This window comes from Falco biarmicus, chromosome 8 (genome assembly GCF_023638135.1).
Source record: "Falco biarmicus isolate bFalBia1 chromosome 8, bFalBia1.pri, whole genome shotgun sequence".
NCBI classification, from domain to species: Eukaryota; Metazoa; Chordata; class Aves; order Falconiformes; family Falconidae; genus Falco; species Falco biarmicus.
In genome coordinates this window covers 37,325,438-37,349,415 of record NC_079295.1, presented here as the reverse complement: position 1 = coordinate 37,349,415, position 23,978 = coordinate 37,325,438, and the positions used below count along the sequence as shown (strand labels likewise).

The 23,978-nt window shown below is 40.9% G+C and overlaps 1 protein-coding gene across 1 annotated transcript in view; it reads right to left on the bottom strand.

The window, feature by feature from the left end:
• Positions 1–23,978, bottom strand: part of THSD7B (thrombospondin type 1 domain containing 7B) — a 269,377-nt gene that overhangs the window by 185,797 nt on the left and 59,602 nt on the right. The window contains exons 4-5 of the mRNA XM_056350383.1: positions 16,596–16,847; positions 9,067–9,236 (exon numbers count right to left, since the gene is read on the bottom strand). Of these exons, the coding sequence (XP_056206358.1) occupies positions 9,067–9,236; positions 16,596–16,847 (422 nt within the window). The remainder of the gene's footprint in view (positions 1–9,066; positions 9,237–16,595; positions 16,848–23,978) is intronic.

Genomic DNA, 23,978 nt, shown 5'->3' with positions numbered 1-23,978 from the left:
TTCAGGAAAAACCATTACGTTATGCCTACATTAAATGAACACAACTGCTAGGACTGTCTTTATATACCAGACAGTCTTCTGATTTCGCCCAATAATTGACTCTGTAATGGCATTTTCCTACATTCATACAGAAAAAGTATTTTTTGTGTGATTATTTTCCTTGGAAGAATATTAGCCACTTTTTGGGGGGAAGGGAAGAGGCAGAAGCAGGGAAGAGTGGGAGGGGAAGGCAATATCTCTGATTCAAGTAGCAGCTTATTTATTATGCTTGTTCGTACCTTTTAAAATCTAGTGTTCTTCCCACTCTATAGAACAAACTTGCAAAAGCAATCAAGTACTAATCTGGGAGCCTCTGAAACATTGCACATTTCTATAGCTGTTATATTGAATCTATCCTTTATAAACGCAGCTACAGCTGTTCCCAGCATCAGTGGCTGCCTCAAGTTTGAATTTTACTATTTGCTGTTATTTTCGGGTTATTGCTACCAGCAGGAGATAATAAATTGGGTTCTAAAGTATCTTGTTTCCCTATATATTTTTACTGAGGTAGTGATTTGGAGGAAGAGTGGAAGAGGAAATCAGCTCTGATACGATTATTTCCATAATGTAATTTTAAGCCAACAGATAAATTATCTGTGAATATAGTCATGTGGACACATACTTGCAAGCATACATACCAACACTATGTTAAAAAGCAATGATAACCAGACAGAGGGAGGAATGTATAGGACAGCATTTTGACTGCAGTGATTCCTTTCAAATTTAGTTTTTCCAACTCCTCAGGAGGTAAATAACACTTTTTTTCCTGGACCTTAACTTCACTCCTTTTTACAATGAAAAAACAAGTATTTCTGATATTAACACCTAAATGAGACATTTCTAAATATCACTAACGTATCTGGAATATATGCAAAGAATATCAGGGCTGTCTCTTACATACTGGTGCAGCCATATTTTAGCTAGTATTCAGTTCTCAAGGCAATAAATCCAGATGTTTGCCATATCTTTCGGGACAACTAAGCCAAATTAACGATTGCCAGGGTACAAGAAAGGGACAGCACATTTTTGTGAAAATTCTTACTGCCTTTGCCAGGCTTGTAAACCAAAGACACTCGGATCAATAAAAAGGGAAATTACTTGAGAAAATCACAAAGGAATGAGCTGCGTTATAAAAACACCTACATGTGTAAAACATAACAGGAATAAACCCAGCACAACAATTGTAACTAATTTCCCTAACCTGAAAGACTTGTTTTTGTAGCAAAACCAAAGGATTAGACAAAGGAGAAGCAGTGAATGTAATTTAACTAGGCTGGAAACGGCGCCAATCCTAGTCTGGTGCATCCCTCCATTAAAAAGCCTAACGCACCCCGTGCCTGATGGAAAGGGCTCCTTTATGCTTTTGAGAAGAATCAATTAGTTTTGAAGCCACAAGGCACAAAGTTGAAGTCCTATTTTCAATTAAAATCTATTTAATAGACAAGAAACAAAGTATGAATAGAAGGCTAATCACAGCATGAAAGAGGGTTAATAGCGGATTGCCAAGAGCAACAACGGTTTAATGTATTTCAGAACAATAAAGATCCTTGCAATTTTATTAAAGTGACACAGACTATTAGCACTCCATGGAATAAAAAGTTTCCCTGTGTCCATGCCCTCTGCTGTACAATAGGATCCTGATCCCAGCTGGGATAGCGTGTTGTTTTGCTACAGCAGAATTTGTAGAGATTATCAACAGAAACTGCAGATCTGGCAAAAATTCAGAGTGGACATGGGGCTTCCCACCAGCAGCCATGTGACTGAGCAGACCAGAGGTGACAAGTCAATAAGAGTGTCCAGGAAAAACAGTGCAGGCAACAGGGACACTGGGATGCCAGGGAAGGCAGTGATGGGAAAAAGGGATTCTCCAGGATGTTTGAGCCTTGCTGGCTGTTATCTGGAAAAGGCCACCAGATGCTGGAAATCACGGGGACAGACTGCCAGAGAGGGTGAGAGAAGCCGCAAGGAAAACAGGGGAGAATACCCAACGGTGAGCATATACTTCATGAAAGCTTCATAAAAGCGTGAATGTTGCCCATCGCTAAGTGCAGCATCAATTCAACAAGGAGGAGCACCGAGGAGCAGAAATCTGTTCTGTGAATGGTGCATCACCTCAGGGGTCCCGGTACCGCAGGAAAAGCACCGCTATGGATGTATCTATGATACCAGGACACGGTACAGGTGGCCCACAGCTAAGCTAGTGACATGCCAAGCTAGTCTGCTCACCGCAGGGCCAGGCCAGCCCGGACCCCAAAATCAGTAGGGCTGCTCCGTGCAGACCTGGCACAAGCTCACAAGCTTGATTCATCTCCAATGTCTTGTGTTCCAGGACCAGCCCAGCCGCCACCGCCTTCGCCCTCCCTCCCCAGTGTCCCAGTTTGTGGTGTAGCCTCACATACAAATCCTTTTATTTTTTCATCTCACTCAACATCACTGTTTGAACGCAGTGCGGCTCCCCATCCTCATAACAACAACAGGACAAAATTACTCAGAACAAACCGTCACTGTTTTGAATAAAAATAATCCAGTTCCAGTGGCAAAAAATAATGACAAAAATACAAATGCAATTAAAATCTTAGCTTTCAAAGATAAAACCCTGAACTAAAACCTAGTGCCTCATATAAACTGACTGGGCAGCCTATTATTTGCTGCATACAAAAGCCAGCTATCTAAATAAAAGTATTTATAAAGGGATAAATATTTCATGGTCATATCAAATAGCTTGTTGACAAAAAAAAGGCATATTCTTTAGAAGGCACCTTTTAGAAGGCACATTTCTCTCACTGTCAAAGTCTTTTTATACATTATTCTCTTCATTTTACTTTAATTAGTTTCTAGACATGAAAGAACTGAAAATACTACACCTCTAAAAGACATTAGGGAAAATGTTTTTTTCCCTAATGGATTGAAAGTAAAATTTTTGAAATACACATTTAAACACTACTGTCAAGCACCACAACGATCTGAATAAAATCATTTCCTCTCTCGCTTCTAAAGGGTTTCCCCCGAAGAAGCCAGCTGTTACATATTTATTTTTCCATTATGTGAGTTGTATCTCCTAAATTCTGCTCAGCATTTGGTGAGCTTACAGATCAATAACTCGGCATCCCAGCAATATAAATCTGATGCAGATTTGCCTGAATATATTTTACACTTCAGAGGTATATTTCTCATCTTTTCAAGCCAGTTTGGTCAGCCCAAGGATAAATAACTACTTTGGGATGAGATGGATCCCGGGGGGTGGGGGTGGGGGGGGTTTCTTCCACCTGAGGATGTGGTTTCTGTGATTCCAGACAACTAAGCTCCAGGCTGGGTGCTCCTGTTGCTGTACCACGAGCCAGTCGAACAAAGTTGGGGTTTTTTTCACACCACTGCTGACCATCAGTTCTCTGGCCCCTATGGTTCTAGTCAAGTTTTCTCATTACTCATATATTCCCTTCCAATTTCATAAACCAGACAAGGACAACCTGATTTAACCATCAAAAATCCCTAGATTCTAATTTCTGTAGAGTAAATCAATCTCCTTCCTGCAGCTTTACCAGCATAAATCTGGGGGTGGGGGTGGGGTGGGGTGGAGGGGAATACCAAACAGCATGCATTTAATACAGGGCTGGTACTCCACACAGGGTCCATACTCATTCCTACAGTGCGTATCCCACACCAAGTCGTACAAGCAGCTTATCTCCATCAACACAAGGGTTTGGGGCAATAAATATGCAGGGTGGGAACAGCCATAAGTGATAACCACCTGCACAAGCAACTTACTGTTTCCAAGGAGTCTGACTCGGTGGCTCACAAGCCAGCCAGCATCCAAGGGGGGGTGGCACATTCCAACAGGACTCTTCGCTGCTATTTTTCTCTTCCCGAAACGACTTCCATCGTTTATTGAACAGATGCCGCATGTACCAATTTGAAACACTAATCCCCCAGAAGACACGCATTGTAAGATCATGATTCAGAGCAGAACAAAGAACTTGCAGGGGAAAAAACACGGCACCTTCCTTAGGAAACGGAGCGTACAGAGCGAAGAAGGCAAAAATGTGCATTTTAGAGCTAAAGAAGACAACGGGGCAGAAAGAAAGGGATGAGAATAAATACAGAATAATTCAAGATATGATTGAAAGGAGTCCTCAAATTCTTCTCTGTGCAATTCTAAACAGACACTAATTTCTGGAAAGTAAAACATGGTGCCAAAACACCTGCTCTCTGGGAATTAAGGATAATCTGAAAAGTTCACGCATCAGATAAGACAGGACTAAACATTTTTGTCTATCGGAACCAGGGAGAAAGCTCACTGTTTTGTGGAATGCAAGAAAGGATAAAGGCTATAAAACTATCATTTTGAGACTCACATAAAAAGGACTTAAATGAAAGTGCAAGGAAACAATTTGACTTTACTGACAGAATCCCCAAATGGTCTGAAAGTGGCTTGTAAGACAAAAAAATACATCAGGGAACACACACGGGTATGGAACAGAAAGTAACGATTAGACCTGAAAAGGTACTTGAGTATTTACTAAGTCTTGAACTGTAAACAGACTAAAGGACTTCTTGCTGCTACAGCTGGTGACGCACAAGTTTACAAAAAAAATCTTACGTAACATTAAGCAGATGGATCACATCCTATAAATAAAGCAAAAATAGGTATATGCTGGTGAACTGCAATGAAGTAAGTTGAGAAATTATGTCTACCAACAGGTGAGGGTTGAGTATCTCTCAGAGGAAAGAGGGGTAGAAAAGTAATAAAGACTTCTGTGAGAAATAGTTTTGCAGGTAAACACTAAAGATTATTTAAGAATAACAAAGGCCTTTGTTAGTCTTAGAATAAGGCTATCTAAGAGCAATAAATACCTCACACACCTGCTACTGAAATTCAAGATCAAATAAAAACAAATATATGAAGACAAATATAATGGAGACACTCATTAAGAAAAAAAAAAAAGTAAAGAAAACTTTAGAACCTTGCACAGGTATGAGAATTTAATGTGGATTTTCGGATGGGAAATAACAAAGATTAAAAAGATAGGAAACTTCAGTGATTTTCTGGTGAAACAGTAGTAACAGATACATTTTATTAGCCAAGTTTACTATGCTGGGTTAACAACAAAGAAGACTCAAGAAAGAACAGCATTTCACAAATGTCTTTTCAGTCCAGTAATTAAAACTTAAGCAGACAGGCTCAAAAAAAACATTATCAGAAAATTCTGAAGGTGAGGGCTAAATTGAATCTCATTCAAAGAAGTAAAAAAGAAAAAAAAGTCAATATATATAAGGCTCAATTTTACAAAATAATGACAGAGCAAGCAGATCCCTAGTTAGAAAGCCACAGAATATATGGAGAGAATAGCAATGCCAGTCACTAAAGACAGCAGATAACTAGTTCAGAGAAGAGAGGAGATGCTTCTGGAGAATCTTATAAAGGATGCCGTCCCCCAGACTACTGAGAAAGAGTCATAGTCTCTAGATAAATCCAAAAAGCAAAATTTAATTAGAAAACAGAAGGATACGCCCTGGCCTTCAGGAGAGAAGGTAAAAAATAAGATTAAATATAGGAATATTAAATGAGAAATAAGATTAAATATAGGAACCTCATAAGTTCATTAACTTTTTGAACATAAACACAGACACCTTTCCCAGACTCTAAGAGGAATTTTAATTCCCATATTATTGGACTGACTTACTGTGATTGAGAGGAGAGTTGTATTGCTAAATAAGGAATGAGATTTCATAAACTGATCACTGCATAATATTCTTCCATGCTTTTATCAAATGTCTTTTTTGTTGGTGAACTGGGGATTGTTAGTTAGTGTTGTTCACTCAGATTAATAAAAACTTATCATGGGAAAAATTTATTGTGGGAAAACACATCTAAGATAAGATTTTTGTGACTGTTGATTTTATAAAATGTTATATCAAATCACAGAACCCCACTTACAAAAGAGAAGAAAATGTGTCCCATGTTGGCAGTGTTTTGCTTTGAATATAAGTTGAGGATCTGCATTTCTGCTTTGTTTAAGAGTTTCCATATGAGTGAGCAGATTTACATCAAAAAAGAGGTATGAAGAAGGGTAACCACCACCATGTCTACAGTTTGTTCCACATCCAGGCACAGGCATCAGGAAGTATCCAGAGAGGAAGTGCAGATCGGAGCTGTACCATAGGTAGCTCACTTGCGTATTCTATGCTACTTTTCGTGCAAAATTTCTCTCCTTAAAAACAACATCATTTCAAACATGTAGATTTGCCGCTTGCATCTCTGGATATGAAAAGAATAATGATAAACTTGAAGTATCAGATGACCACCTCTCTGTGAAAATTAAGCATTGTAAATTCAAATGTGTAAAATTCAAGGAGACACTTAAAAAGAAAAAAACGCACGAGGATCTGTTTAAAGCTAATTACGTTAAAGTTCAGTCTAAATTAACTAAAGCCTTACCACTGTGTAGAGATGTAGATTCCTTGAACAGAACAGCTAATGGTTAAAAATAGCGCGGTCTCTTAACTTAGGTGCCTATACATTGGCTCACCTACATACACAGGAACAGACACCTGAATGACCCAACACCTTACCTATTTACTGTTTCCTGCCAGCCTTCCCCAGATGTAAGAGTCACAGAATGCAAGAATATTACAAAAAAATTCAAAGACTGGAAGACCTTCTGCTTCCAAATAACTCATCACTCATGTTGAAAGTATGGACTTCATCCTCAAGACCTAAAAAATATATAACCTCAGTTGGATCAAGACAGGGATTTCCTAGTTAGGTCACCTCTTGGGGGAGAAAGATATGAACTCTTATCTATGCATTTCTGAAAGTAATACCTGAGTGAAAATTTTCCATTTCCAGTATCTTAAAGTTGGAATTTTAGAATCAAAATCTAGAAAGACTTCAGCAGACTTAACCTTCTGAATAAGTGATATATAAGGACTCAAGAAAACGGGAGGTCTCTTTCTAAATATACACATTTTAATAAAAGAAGAAATAGATGGGAAGACTAAGCAAATTAAAAATGTGAGAGATATCCTTGGGGGATAAAAAAGCTTTGAGCAATATGTAGAAATACAACACAGATGGTACCTGTCTCCAGCTAGGATTCAACATATTTTATCCAAGGATGCTGCTGTAGAGACCACAGGACAAAATCTTCTTTCACATATGTCATTGGGACCAGGTCCAAATTCTCATTGGAAGTAACCAGAAGAATAACAACCGTGATGGACGGTAATATCCTATTAGACTCGCTTGTTTGATTCCTGAATGATCCCTTTAAGGACACTCAAGAGGTGAAGAAAGAAAAATTACCGTACTTTTGATGGTAGCAATTAGACTCTATATATTTGCCTATACGTGGAACGATTAACTTCCTCATCTTCTCCCCACCACTGAAAAAATGGTACAATAAAATATGAGATGACCTACTGATGAATACAACTATTCCATCCGTTCAGATTGACAGAAAAGAGGCCAAACAAGATGTCATTCCTTACTTACTCAAAGAACAAAGATTGATCAGTTAGCAAACGATACAGACCGAATATTACTGGATAGGGAAAGATAACAGGGAAGGCTTTCCCTCCTTCTATTTACATGTGACTATGTTGACTACAGATGGGGTTCTCACTTTCTAAGGACTACTGCATATCAGCAGTACTGCCTTGAAACAGCAGTAATAATTTATATCTTGTGTAATTGCTCTGCTCATTTGTTTTTTTCAGTTGCCTATATGAATTTATTGGGTTTTTTAGAGAAAGAGTTAGAACTGTAAAAACAAGGAAGAGATATCCCAGTTTTTGCGTTTCGTTGAGGGGATGGCTTCCAATTTTTAAGCTGAACTGAACTTTGAATAAAGGAAAAACCTGCAGGTGATCACACACTGGATAGATAGCACTAATTCTGTTGTGAATTACGTTGGTGCAAGGGTTTCAGATGCACTCCTCTAATCTTCTTGAGTAATTCACAATACTGAAAAAGAAGAATGAAGTGTGCATGAAGTCAGTTAAAGCTTGCAGCTCACCAACTTGCTGTACAGTGGCTGCATGGACCACAGAAGCAGTCAGAAGGACAAAGACAGTCAAGAAACGTTACACACCTCTCATCAGCAGCGCTTCTCTTACTTTGCAAGTCATGTGCATCACACACTTGTGTGAAAAACAGCGGCAGTTGTGCTGGGAGAGCAAGGTAGTGCCAGACGTTTGGGAGAAGGTGCAGCAGCAACTATGCATGAACTGAGCAAAGATTAAAATGGGTCTGGTTTTCTATAATCTCAGTCTCTGTGGGATGCCAGGACACACCAGGCATACAGGAAACATTTGCTTTGCCTTTGCAAGTAAATAAATCTAAAGATACGATATTGTGTTCTTATTATCTTACATCTCTGCTCAAAAACATATTCTGGAAGAGCACTACATAGAGTAAATAAAACAGCCTAAGATGAATTATTCATCATGCATCTGTAACTACTCATTATTCTTCTAAAAGGAATATAACTCACTTACAGAGTCCAAAAACTGTCTGTCTGCTCAGAAGTTGTGACAATATTATTTTTGCTTTCCCCTTCAAATCACAAGAAAGATTGTGTATCAGTCTGAAGCGGAGGCTAAAGCCATATCTGGAATGGAGTGTGACATCTTTTTTTATACTCTAAACCAGGACTAAAACCACAAATAACTGTATTCAGATACCAAGGGTCTGGACTGCCTGATATATGAAGAGGAACAAAACTCAACTGCAAGCAAAATTTACCTCGTTCATCCTTTAAAACCCTCCGACACAAGTAACCTACAGAACTGGCAGCAATTCACCCCAGAAGGCTGTGGCTCCTGGCAGTTCCTCAGGAACCTGAGGACCATGCCCTCCTGCTCCCTCTGATGCTGAGTAACACCTCCCTGTGTGAGCACAGACACAACGAGGGCATCAGCCAGCCAAAGCCCACTAACAATTGCATGTTATCTACTTTTTTCTTCCTCCCGTTTCTCTTACTCAGATCTACTTGGGCTAGACATTTCAGAATGACCCTACGTGCGTACCTTCCTTCAGCCGGTGCATCCCGAGTTCCACGGTGATTTGGCCGCAGTAGACCTCCCGGGTTTGTATGCCACCTCCACAGAGGCTTACGTGCTTGTGCTGGCGAGGGTCCTTCTGGTCAAGGAGGAGGGACACCTGGCAAGCTTTCCATTCAGAAGTCCTCCAGGCAAACCTTTGGAAATAAAAGAGAGCAGGTAAAACCAGAGGTTTTGAAAGCTTGTGGGTGAGGGAGCAGTACTTTATTGCATGACAAAATACAATTGGTTTAATCTTTATAGCAGCATTTCCCTGTCCAAAACAGGGAATGTTCTGAAACATTTTGAATGTTAGATTTGCAAAGGTTAAGTATTTGCTATTTGTCTGGAGTACTTGTGTAAAACTTTTCACATCACACTAATCTCCAAAGCATTCTGAAACACTAAATCATCCTGACAACACCTTTGAGCAGAGTGCAAGGAAGGAATGAAGATTAAGAGGTTCGATTAAGTGCGAAAACCAGTTTTCAAACATGTGGCTCAAACCACTAAACCACACCTCTCTGCCAAGAGCTGGACATCTCACTCTGAAATGCACTTAATAGCTAAAAGCCTACATACGTCAATGGAGCTCCAGGCACCGGGCAGCTTTTCTACAGGTGACAGCTTTATAAATGCCTAGGGTACTACCGATTTCTCCAAGGGATGGGCTAAAGTAACTCAGTTCTCTCATTTCAGTTTCCAGAAGCCGAGATACACAGCAAGCTCTCGATAAAAATACTTTCACTCTATATTCTGTCCACATCTAAACAGCACTAATGGTTTCAAGGAAGGATAACTCTCTTGGGCACAGATATGTGAATGCTGTACAGAATCATCATTGGTGTGCACCAGCTTAAATGGCAGAAAGGACTTCTTAAAACTGTGGGGAAAACCATATTGTGTATCAGTGGAAAGCAAAAGTTATTTCCCCATCATGTCTGAAAATGTAGAGCATATTTCTAATACAACAGTTTTCACAGGCATAATTCAGTTTGGTTCACAGGTCACAGTATCAGTGGAGTAAATAAGAGCCCAAAGTCTTTCTTAGCTTCCTGAACACAAATCTTAGGCAATATTGGTTTTATAACCAATCTGTTCACACTTCTGCTGCTTTATTCCTTTGCTCCTCTAAATTTCATGGTTTACTTTATCCATACAATCGTTGGGTTTAGTGTAATGTATACTATGTAAAATAATTTCCTTCTTTTATCCTCAAGATAAATGCTCTCTCCTCTTACAGCGGATCCACAGTTGTTAAAACTACATCTGTCTGTTAACCTGCTGACTGATCACTGTAAACTCAAGCGCAATGGGGTGTCGCTGCAGAAAAAGTCTTTCACGTTCTAATTGTGTATTCTCCTTAGTGAGTATCTGTTCCCAACTACAGCTATGGCAAGGAAACACATGTCTCAAAATTATATAAAAAATAAATACATTAGTCTGCCTGAGCAAACAGCAATCTCCTCTTAAATTCTTATGCTGTAAATACAGGCATAAGAATGATTTCTAGCCACAAAGCATTTATGAATTTTGTAACATACTCATGGCAAACGTTTGTGAATACTGCCAATTACTTTTATTTTACAGGTGCTTTTTGGATGAGCTGTCATGCTCTCTTAAATAATATACAGTATCGTGTCCAAATTTGGATACACTCACAGGGTTTATTACCAACAGAGAAAACAATAAAGAATGCACTTTTCACATGACAAGCATGAAATACTTGAACTCCCACAACATATAAAGCACAGCTATGAATTTTTTCTTCTAGGAGTCCTTTCTGGGGATTCCTCATCACATTTCTTGGGCCTGCAGTGTTAAATGCAACCTTCTCTTATCACAAAGGCAATGAAAAGTGCTCTTCATCAAACATGGGGTGAGGAGGATTCCTCCTCCACACCACTTCAGGACATCATGCTCTTCAAATTCTACACTTTCAAAACTAGAAGCTTAAATACAGAACACACACCTCTCTCTGCAGCCATGGAAACAGTTGTTTTAGGGAAGTAAAAATGATAATTGACTAAAGAAAAAACTGATTATCAATGTCTGGCTTAGTAGTCAGCTGTGAACTCTGGATCCTAAAGACTCATTTCCAGAGGTGTGAGCACCTGCTTCTCCTATTCAGCATGAGTTGTGGGAGTTAACACCTATGAAAATTAGGCCATCAGTGATTAAAATTATGCAAAATAACTAAATCTGAGCTCAGAGATAATTAAACTTCATCAGCCCCTGAATCTAAAAAAAAAAATCCCTTTAGTTCTTAACGAACAGCTATTGGGTGCTGCAGCCAGCACCTGCTCTGCTGGGAGCAGCTCAAAGCCTCAGCCCCATCAGCCCATCCTGCTTCTTCCCAGCTGGACATAGTCTCAGCTGTCCGGAATTTTCCGGTAACAAATCCCGACTCCCAAGCATCAGCTGTTTAAAAGGTACACATTTGCACAGCCATGAACAAGCCCACTACACCAGAAATGCATCCAAGGGATTGCTATCCCACCCAGCAGGAAACCTAAAGCAAGATCTTTCCAGATGGATGCAGTGACCTCAGAGAGCTTTGTGACAGACTCTTTGCAAGGTTTTAAGCAGCCTGGCTGATACTCATTATTAGCTTGCCCATCTACGGACTACACTAAAGACAATGAGAATTAACATTACTTAACAAAGAGAAACTGACTGCCCAATATCTCTATATTTAATCAGAAGCTCGTTAATAGCCATTAGCAAAAAAACCCAGAGATTACTGGCTGGCAAATACTTGGGGGGTTTTGTAACTTTGGCAACTTCAAGCCAGTAGTTGCAAATTCTTAGCAATGTCCACAGTGGGTTTGTGACATGACTGTAATTCCTGCAACTGAACAAAAATGACCAAAGCCACCAATGCCACTATGGATGTTCTGCTGTCAGAGCAGACCGTACAAGAAACGCGCTGTACCAGCGCTAAGCTAAGGGGCCAGTGCCATCCAGGCACGCCATTCACCATCCCCAGAGGGTGAAGAGTGGGGTAACTGGAAGTCCAAGGGACATTACACATTTGGGTCAGTTAGCTCCAGCGTACTCTTGTGATCCCTATGCCAAAACCTGTTGCTAGCAACAGTTTCAAATGCCATAGATTGAACATCTCATTTTAACTCCTACCAGTACCTAGACTGATGCAAACTCAGTGTTGTTGCAAGCCCAGCTGTGATCCATGTTCATCTACAGACCTCTTACTACAGCTAAAAAAAATAATCTCAACCTTTCCCTTTGGATTCCCAATAGGCTTGTTGCAGTTTTTGACAATACTGTTTGAGTTACAGGAGGTGTAGCAACCTCAAAGATTGACATACCCCATTGGTGATGGTTAAGAGGACTAGCTAATGTCCCAGATGGGGAGCTCCAGAAGCCACAGTTATATCAGTCTGCTTAAGACAACGGGCAAGCAAAACCTGCTAGTTTAGAAACAATAAACTGCGTGCTTGAGGTATCTAGGGGGGAACTTGGCTGATGAAGCTGAAAGGCCTTTCACATCATAAGCAGTGCTGTGAATTTCCCTGCTGAACAGCCAGCGAGGCGGCAGAAGAGCAGGTCCCACAGACCTGTTACAATCAAGGCACACAACGCTCTCGCACCGCGACGCCCAACCGCGGCCAGAGGGAAGTGCCCAGCACGAAGCTGGAGCACCAAAGCTTCCCCACCTGATCCAAGGGGAGGCCCCAAAGCTGCCCAGCTGAACGGAGGTCATTGCTGCACGCCCAGGATGGGTGAAGGTCAAAGGGCTGAAGAGCAGCGTTGCCACCACTCCCAAAGCGTAACTCCAGCAGCCCGCTAGCAGGGTTCCCTGCATTTTCTTTCAAGTCTTTCCTGCCTCACACTAATGCCTTCTCTTTAATTGGCACCCATAATAGGCCTCATTTACAAAGTGATACCATCACACCTGTATCTCAGCAATAACCCCAAGCTGTTTGGGGAAAAAAAAAAAAAACCAACCAAAACACAAAACCAAAAACAACACAAAAAAACCCACACAAAACCTAGGTCTAAAAACTTACCCATTTTCCATCATCTAACTTCTGAAAAGCTTTGAATTTCCAACAAAGCAAAGAGGGGTTTTTTTTCTAAATCCCTGTCTTGTAACATAGCAACCACAACCAAAATGAAAGATTTAAAGACATAATCATAATCCTGCAAAATCTATCTATTCCCAGTGAACATGAAAGCTACACATCAAGGATAAAAATGATATAATACATTGTTTTAAAAGTGATGACTCAGTGACAGTTATGCAACAAACAAGTGCTCAATATCTTTCCAATTTATAGTAACCTCTTGGTCTCTTTAGTTTATAGGACTTATGCTCTTAGCGTTACACAAGTTTTATACCTGTATATACCCATTCGCTTTAATTGAACTATCCCAAATTTATATCACAATAAAAGAAAGTAAAATCACCTCCTATGTATTTAAGCTTTTTCAGCGCTTAATCTAATCCCTTCAGAACAAGCAACCAAAAGTAAAACAAAGCACAATGCTCTGGAGTCCTACATGCAGTTAAAGTGTTTTATTTTCTTCATTTAAAATATTGATTAAAGAAGTTACTGTAAACTTCAGCCATAAAATTAAAAGGCCTTCCCATTTAACAGCAAATTTACACTAATTGCCATGTACCTGTGATGGGACCTTTAACTTGTACCCTTGCCATGGACATAGAGATAAGACTTAACGCAGCAGTTTTGTTTTTCTTCTCCCCCCTCTGGATCCTTTTAGGAGGTTGGACTATAATTTCATCCATGTCCCCTGCTGAGTGTAACTCTGCAAGTGCTTCCTCTTGAGCTGCTGCTTCTTCTGTGTTGGTGGAAGTACTCTTCGGTATGTACCTTCATTCAGGCATGAGGTGTTCTCCATCCCTACTTTAAAAAACAGCCTCTAGAGAATCCCCTGCCTTCACCTGCTCAGAGACTTGCTCTGTTTCTGGTCCATGTCCTCACCAGTTGTTTGTTTTGGGTTTTTTTGCTGTAGCCTGGAGTATGCTTTGAAAAAGTCTTGCCAAAAGAATAAAGCTAAAGGAAAGGCTACTTGTCTTAAAATCAACCAAAACATAGCCAAGAGCATATTTCAGGAACTGGGAAAGTGCACAGGACTCCCACCTTAAAAGATTTTAAGACTAATCTGATTAGGCAAACACAAACCAGAAAGAAAGAATGAATGGTTTAGTGTTGAGACCAGACAAATGAAGGAGAATGTCTTTTATTTCTGCTACTGAATCTCCTTAAATTCATCATCATCTTAAAAGGGGAAGAAAGAAAAGATAACTGTTTGGTAAGCTTCAGCAAAGCCACAGATGAAGTGGCATATATTTAAGGGGAAAAAAAGCTTAATCTTACTAGGTATTACACCGCAAAGAGAATATGCTCAAGCAAGGAGAACAGGAGCATCAAAGACTACTTATATTATTTCATAGGGATTAAAACTGCATCCCTCTATGGCTGAAAGCTACTGCTTTCCAGTGTGAAATACTCCCAGCATCTTGGCCACCAATTCCCAAAGACCAACACCAAATCACCAGGCTGTGAACTGTAACAAGGACCGATAACATCCTTTACCAGCTGCTGACACTTAAATAACATACCTAAAAGTGTTTGACTTGTGTTCATTAATACAAAATTCTGGCCCCCACAGCCTTGTGTCTGACAGACTCAGAGCACATACTACAACATTCTAGCTTTTCATTCCTGCTCGTTTCTGCAGTATTAAATGGCTAAATCAAAGTCTACTAATAAGGCACTACTGTAAAATTCTTCTCAGTACTGCATAGTGTGAGAAGGTCATAGCCTACCACTTGCATTTTGAGATATTACATCCCTATGGAAAAAAAAAAACCAAACCAACAACAAAACAAACACACACAATTAACCAAATACCAGAATATTTTTTTCCCCCCAATATTTGTAGTTAAGTGGCTCTATTAACCTATAAGTCTAATGGCATTTTTCTGGGCTAGGTCATTAGGCAGTTTACCCTAGCCCACGCAGATGGCATTGCCTGAAGGACTAAAGGTGTGCAGGTATGGTGGGATGCAGAAGGTTGAAGGGCTCCTAGCCTCATGAAAACCTGGGCATAGCAGCGATATACCAAAAGAACCACAGGTGTCCTTCTATAGCGAGAGTAGCACCTCCACAAAATTGTCAGTGTTCTGCAGGTTCTCAACTTCTGGGCCCTCCTGGCTCTTCACCAAGCTCCTGCAATCATTTGTACTTTAATACAGTGCAGTGCCAAAAAGCAGAAGCAAGAAACTAGGGACAGGCACGTGTCGGTTCACTCCCTGATAAACTACCAGCTGGTCTACCCTAATCAGGTGTCACCTGCACCCACACTCCTGCACAAAATCAGCAAGACAATGTGTTAATGTATTGTCTTTGAAATTGATGTGCATTGGGGCAGGAGCAAAAAAAATCACTCTGTAAGAGCCTTTCCATAGCACGTAATCAAGCAACATAAGGGGTTTTTTTATATACTTCCCCTCTTCTGCTAGCAGGGTGCATAAAAATGATCAGCATTTGATTTTGAATGAACCCAACGATACAGAGACACTTTTACAGGTCACACCTTCCTAAGAAATGTATCTTGCAAAGGCTTTATCAAAGGTTTTGGCAGTATCTGGCACAGCCCCAGAAACTCAGGTGTTGAGCACCGAATAGACCTCCCATTAAACACTCTCATTCACAGACAGGGAGATTTGTCTGCATGCACATAAAATTTTATCAATCTTGAAGCATTTTACAGTCAATCTCAGAACGTCACATGAAAAATTAAGCAATATTTTATATTCTTTGCAAAGCGAACTAGAAAACCCCTATGCTAGCCTGGCCAAGCATAACGGCATGGATTTGCAGTCCAGAAAGGCGAGATCCTCACCTTCTGCCAGAATTAAGATTGCCATAAACCAAGCAAGCACTCAAAAGTGCAAAGTTTCTCATTTCAAGAGGTGCCCAGAGGGAAGCTGAGTAAAGCCCAACCTATTACCTCTGACCAGCTCCCACTTTCCCCAAGGAGGACCGGGATTTTTTTATGGGGAGATGAAGAGGAATCATTAAATTTTATGTAAAAATTGCAATTTCAAAGCCAATAAAAGCACAGCCATGGAGACCTGCCCAGTCTGTGCAGCTGAGGAAATTCTCTGAAACAGCAATCAGTACGAAAGCCCTTCCAGAGAACAAGAGTATCAGCTCTCAGTCTTTAAAATATGAAAACATAAACTCTAGTGGGTGTTAATTTAAATTTATTTCTATATGTAAGTGTAATTATTGTAATAGCAATAACGATAATAGTAACATTTTTTGTAATTGTTGCTAACAGTAATAGCACTAATCACAGTTAAGGATGATCAAATCGATGATCTTTTAGACATGGAGAGGAAGCATGACACGTGACCCCCTCCAAGCACCAACACTGAATAAGGAAGATCTGCTCTGCACAAGGCAGTCACCAAACAGGGGCGTCTTTACTTCCAAAAACCGGGCTAAAAGCACTTGCTATACCTGGGGCAAGGCTGCAGCAGCTCCTTCCCTCCCACGCTGCACGCTTCCCTCTCCTCCAGCTCTGGGCATTGCCTCCCGGCACCCACAGCCACACTGCGCAGGCCACGGCGCCGGCTGCGAAAGCCAGGGGTGAGCTCTCCCCAGCCGCAGGTCTGCGAGCAGGTGCTCCATGCGGACCACTCTGACGTCTCGCAGTCTTTGGCAATGACACAGGACTTGAAGGTCAAAGGGACAGGATCTTGCAGGCAGAAGCTGCAACAAGAACACAGTAAAACAGCTGAAGAGGTCTTGCTTAATTATTTATTTTTATTTTTATTTTTTTCAAGCCAAACCTCCAAAGAAGAAATCCACGGTCATGCGGGTAAATCAGAAGACCTGCCTCAACACCAACACAATTAGAGTAAGAGCAGCTGTAATGTCGTGCACGTAACACACTTCCAGGGAGCTGTGGGTGCAATCTTGCAAGCCAGGTAGTTGCAAATAATGCACCTCATTTATTTCAAGTTAAAACAGATGCAAAAGGCACTATATTTGCTCCTGTGTAGTTAGAATTTCACAGTTTATTCAGGATGGAAAATAAAAGCCAAGCCCCAGAGAAATACTGCCACTGGTAACCATTCCCATCATCCCACGCACAGGACGAGCTGTCTGCCATCCATCCAAGTGTCAGCACGTCCTGCTGAGCACCTTTGCTCTTCTAAAAAATAATTAGTCATACACTAATAAGAAAGGTGTTGGTTTTGTGAGGCTGTTATCAAACAAAAGCTGTCAAACAACGTCAGAGGGTTTTCAAACCTGACAAACCACCAGAGATCCAGGAACGCTGCAAAGGTGGCTGTGTTTTGGGACTCAGTTACTCCTGCTGACATTAGGACACGATCTTCACTCATTCTGGAACACATGAAGGCACCGCACGAGGCCCAATAAAATGGAAGACCAAATTTTAAGAGCTGTCACCTGTTGATGTTTGGTATCAAGATACAAAGGCCCAGAATAAAATTTTCAGGTGTTTCAAAGTTACAATAGTTTGTCACAATAGAAAAGTAAGGCAAACGTAGGAAATGCTTCTGGGAGAAGACAAACCTCCAGACTAAGGCCACCATTCTTCCTTGCTCTTCCACTTCTGTCTCAGCCAGTGGATGGTTCTCCTGCCCTGCGCCCACTGGGAGGGACCCCACAGGGCACAGGTGCTGCTGCTCCATCTCACCCCAGCTGGAGAGCAACCAAAGAGTCACTACATCTCCCAAAATGGGAGAAAAAAACTTTTCTTGTCTCTCAAAAATCTTAGATGCCTGAGGTAACAGAGCACGAAAGGACACACCAAAAGAGGACTGAGGTACATCCGAGCAGAGACGTCAGTGGAGCACCACGAAGGATGGGATGGGGCAAAAAAAGATGAAAGCCAGACAAAAAGAGGAGTCGCCAGGAGCCAAGGAACCAAGATTTTCTGGGTTCTGCCTAGTGTTATACAGGTGATGCAGACTGGCCTCCAAAATTAAGACCATACATGAACTCAATGTGAACTCTCTCTAAATGTGTCTTCTCCAGCCTCCAGTTGCTCACGGTCAGGCTTTTGCCAACTGTAAGGAGCAAACAGAGGTACACTGCAAAGGTGTGAAATCCAGAGCTGCTGCCAGGGAACCAGCCATTACCTCACTTTACAGCACAGTTTCACTAACCTGACTTTCTCTAAAGAAAACAGACTGGGGCAATCACCTCAGGATTGCAGGGCGGTCTCATAGGGGGATAGGGGGAGCAGAGAAGATAAAGAACGTTCACTTGCTTCTCCTCCAGCCTAGAAATTGGCCCTGTTTTCACAAAGGTCAATAGGAATGATCCCACTGAACCACATCAAGTTTGACTAGACCCTCAACTACCAGCAAAATACAGCATTTAGTGGCTTAACGTCATGCTTCAAACTAACAAAAATTAAATACATTTTTTTTAAAAAAAAAACAGTGTTACACCTTTTTGTCTCTGTTCCCTCACTCAGAATAACACATTAATCTCACAGGTGCTGTGAGGGTGAATTTACTGAGGTTTATTTTAACAACTGCATACAGCAGAAAAAGCCTGTGATACAGCCCCCTCAAAATAAAATTATTCTGGCTTACAACTCAAAATGTCTTGTTCCTCCATTACATGTCAAATGCAACTGATTGCAAAGCTGTCTAGTACACAATGTCAATACTACTGAACCAAGGACTGAGAAGTAATAATCATTATATCTGTACTTATTAACCCAGGGATTTTGAGTCTTGTTTGGAATACTAGGTTAGGTGGAGCCACATGAATGGTAATTTTATTTCCTTTTTTTGCACTTTTTCAACAGTTACCAGATGAGCCACCTGTACCACAACATTAACAAGAAACAAGAATTCCTGATTTTGAGGAGATAAAACAGTAGTACTTACAAATCACTCTCAAAACTGACGGTACTAGAAAACTAGAGGTTATCTGAGAACACAGCATAGAGGGTAACTGATCTCACATTTTAAAGAGTGATCAAAATTTCATATTCAGATACCACTATGAAAACCCAAATCATGCTGGATCTTTACTGAAATACCAAACAAAACGAAGCCTTTAAAAATCTGCTTGGAGGTTGTCTTTAATACTATAATATCACTAGCCCCCATTCTTAGCGAGACAATGCCTACAATGCCTCTCTCTCCTAATGGCTTCAAACCTGGGCAGCCACTCTGCCCAGCAATCATCCTTGCTATTTGCAAAAGCCTTTGAAGTATGCATAGACTGAATAGCTGCTTCTTTCCCTGAAAATCCCTTCACTGCTCCTACTAGAAGAGGCTAAAGAGATAACTTTGTTGACCTTAAGGTGAACAAGACGTGGAGCTGGCAATTTCCATCCTTCTGCTTGAGTAGGTTTTTGAGAGAGAATTACATGCAACTGCCTAACAGAAAGCGAATCTAATTAACTTGTACCTACTCATTCAGAGCCTCAAAGTCAAATTAATTGTGACACCAAGCAACACAAAGACAAATGTAAAAACACGCTTTTGCATGAAATTCAGACAGAGTCTTTCATGTCACAGATGTATTTAGGACAATCTAATGCAGATAAAGCCCAGACGTGCGAGACACTTGCTGATCTGAGCCTGCACACCAGATGTGTATTTGCACTGCTGTGGTTGCATCCAAACTGGCAGGGAGGAGGAGGTCTTAGGGACAGGGATACTATGTAAGCCCTGTTTATAAATCAACTTTCCACATATTAATGTATCAGGTTAAATTTACTTCTTGGGAGTCAATCTGGTAAGTACTGATATGGAGAAATAATGTGAAATGGGGATAATGGACATGGATTGTGATTGTATGTGTCTGCTTAAGGAATGTGGGTATGGTGACTAGTCATGGGTGCGGTGACAACTACAGTTTTGGGGAGACGCCTGCCCCTCTTCCTCTAACAAAGGGGAGACGCCTGCCCCTCTTCCTCTAACAAAGGGGAGACGCCTGCCCTTCTTCCTCTAACAAAGGGGCTATTTAAAAGAGAATAAGAAAAGATGAGAGACATTCAAATGCTATCTAGAGGGAGGGAGTGCTAAGTCTCCTTGCTGGAAAAGATTGGGTGGTCACAATCACCTGAAGAAGATCGGGTGGTCACAAGGACATGAATCACCTGAAGAAGATCGGATGGTCACAAGAACATGAATCACCTACAAACCTGCAAGACCACCACATTCCAGGAAACGGACTGATAAGCTAATTAACATACGAAGCGGGGTTTAGGTAACGAATATGTATAGGCGTTAATTGAATATTCATTTGTTCATTGTATAAATGTGAGATGGTTCGTCACTTCGGGTATGCACGCTTGTGGAGGAGCGATCCCCCGTGCATCTGCGCGCAATAAACATACCTACTTTATAACTTTCGAGTTATAGAGTCTAATTCCGCACGTCAGTACACATAGTTATACATATAGCTACATAGATCTGTGATATAGCAGGGTACTTACATGATTTATGCTTTTTTCTATGCTACATGCTTGAATTGACACTAAAACTAGAGGAATTGTTTCACAACCTAAGTTAGCTTGCCTGCAGCGTAAGATAGATCTGTTAGTTGGCAGGCAGCAGCAGCACACCACCTAACACGCTCAAGTGTAAGAGCCCTCTTACCCTCTCGTGTACTGAAGGGCAATAAACCACATACCAACACAAAAAAAGACCCCACTAAACCAAAGAAAACATACTCATGCCTGTTTCACACTCATAGTCCTGGAGCTACAAGCAGAAAAGCAAGAGGGGGAGGAGGAGAAGTGGTCCCATGGTCCCATGTACCACTCCTACTGCGCAGCTCCGCATCCCCCGTGACTGTAACTGCAGGCTGCTGCCCACATTGCAACACAGCTCTGCTCCTCCAGCTCCAGCCACGCTGTCCTCATGAGATACAGTGATTGTGCAGCCCCAAGCTGAACCACATCATCTTTCCATTCTGGACAAAAAGTTAACTCACCAAAAAATTAGTAAATTTTCCAATGGTTCAGTGCATCTGTGTGATGTGCCTTACAGTCACACAGTTCCCACATCCACCACAAGGAAATGAGTGGGAACACATCTATCAGCAGGAAAAAGAAGCAGTGTCCTTTTAAAAACTGTCCAGGAGCAGTGCATGATTAAATCAGGTTGGGCACAGCACAGAAATTATCCCTGGTTTCCTTTCCCAACCATATCAATACATACAGAATTAAAGCTGAATGCGTTTCCTTACATTAGAGGATGAGACAGGTGGTTATTGTTGAACCTTTCATACTGGAAAGATAATCTCTGAAATAATTTGACACACTAAGAAGCTATCACCATGCCCACGCTGCTGGTACGGGAGGCAGCACCAGAAGGACAGGGTACCGCTCCAGCAGCCAGCCTCCCCCCCGGCAGCTCAGGGAAGGCTGCCAGCAAGGGTCAAGCCAGACACAGGAATGCATGCTCAAATCCACCTGCTGCAGAGCAAGAAAATCCTGAAGTGAGCTAAACTACACTGATAACAACACATTTCCATTTCTTCCCTTTTTCTAACATAATCTCCTGTTCCATAATCAATGACCCAACCTTACCGGCCGCTGGAATACACACTACCTGCCTCTTGCGCTTGGCTAATATTAGGGTCTAATAATGGACACAGTCTTGCCACATTCCTAACAGCACAATAACTTTTTTTCCCCTTAGGAAACCATCAATCAATGTTAGCAGGCATACTTTCAAAATGTATTTTAGGGTCCTCAAGAGCTGCCAGAGCTGTTTTGGATACTGACGATACCATATATTCAATCTGTACAGCAAAGGCTTCTTTGGCAGGAGAAACACCAGTCCCTCCTGCACCAGGGTGGTAAGGGAGACGAGGAATATTTGGCCATTATACAATGACCAAAAGGAAGGGAAAGGGAGCTGGGATTCCTGTAAGCCAAACACACACAGGGCTTTGGTGTCTAAGATGTCTAAGTTTTGGTGTCTCCAAAACTTAATGCACCAGATCCTGTTTCAATTAAAAAAAAAATGCCGACTTACATTTGCGCTACCCTAGGCTGCCACCAAAATCTTAGGGCTAAAGAAGCAGCTGGCTTTCAGCACAATTTGAAAACAGAAAGAAAAAAAAATATTATTGGGCACTACTTCTAAAATGTTACTTACTGAAATGAAAAAAATGGTTACTGTTCCTTTGTTTCATGTGCCTTCAATAAAAGCAAAGGAAATAAACAAAACTTTTTAAAAGCAGACTAGAAAATAAAATCTCTTTTTTATCTGATAGCTCAGGGATTTGTTTTCAATCCTGAGCACCAAGGCTTGATTCCTACATCTGCTGGGAGGAATGTGAACATACATCTCCTCACCCAGATCACAACCATAGCCACCAAAACACACGCTACAGCGCAGCATTCCCGCCTCTGGACTGCAACGTTCTGTATTCATCCAGAGAACAGAAGAACATCAACACTATAAACTGCAAATATTTTTTTCCTAAAAATGTACAATAGCACAGTGGTTAAGCACAATCCACTAGGAAATGGATAATGGAAATTCAAATCACAGAGGCAAACAAAAGGGCTGAATGCTGCTCTACCTCAGCCTTGACAGACTGTTTTCCCTTGACTGAGTTTGACCTGAATTTTCACTTACGAAGGCAAAGTAAACAGAAACCCAAATCTAACTCTATTCTATCATTGTTGTCATCTTACAAGTAGGATGAAGAGTTTAAGAAATATGTACCCAAGACTCCTAATCCAAATAGTAGTAATAAGAAAACCCTAAAAATGTTTGCTCCTGACTTTAACTTCTCAGTGTGTTTAGTGAGCACATTAGGTTAGAAAATAAGGTTTAAGTTATTCAGGATTTCAGTGGCTAGTTATGGGCACTCATTTAATTAAACTACAGTTCTATGTTTAACCTTATAAAAAAAAAAAAAGGCAAGTGCCTTTGTCTCACTATTCAGTAGATCTTTGCAACTGTGACAAGACAAAAAATGAAAAAGAGCAGAAGTTCTAGCACATTCATTTCTTGCAACTTTTTCAGAGAATTTTCTTCTAATGGATAGAAGTGCTTATGTTTAAGTTTGTAACTGGATATGAGATTTAACGCAAAACTAATACTTTTTTCTGAAATGGAATGAAATCTGAATTTTATCTGAACAGTATAAAAGAAAAAATCTAGCTTGTTAAAAGTCTTTAAAAGCTTCAAATCAGATCCATAAAATCATTCTATTTTGATGTTATTGCTTTTATTTTCACAAATATAAAGTTTCTGCACCAAAATTGTTTCTAAGCAGAAATGAACCGGCCTCAAGGTCTATTGATGTTCTGCTGTCCAATTATCTTCATTTCAAGTGCTTCCAAAAAGGTCTGTCCCTCCCTTTCCACTCCCTTTATCCCTTTTCCTTCCATTTGGACAGATGTAGAACCTCCAAACTGAAAAAATATTTCCTCAAAAACATTTTCCAGCTCTTTCCCTGATACGGCACACCCAACCTTCCACACACTTGCGCTCCTCCCCAAGTAATTCCCATTTACAGCTTTCACCTTTAAAATTGGTAAGGTTTTTTTCTTTACATCTTCAAGGATGGTACAGACACACAGATCTTCGTAGGCACAATTATTTAAATTAAAAATAATATTTTCTTTATAATGCAAAGGATTCTTCAGCTCCTACCTGAGGGCTTACTGTAAAGCCACAAGACCCTTTTTGCAGGGTTCAATGGCCTCGCTTCAGCATCAGTGAAAAACTGGAAGGATCAGGCACGTTCCCTGCCACTGTGACCAGTTTCAGAAAAGAAAGGACACCCCACCTGCCATTCCCATCAACCGCCAACTTGTTAGACAAGCAGCCAAAATGACGAGGGGACTGGAGCATCCCCCTGCTGGGGAAAGGCTGA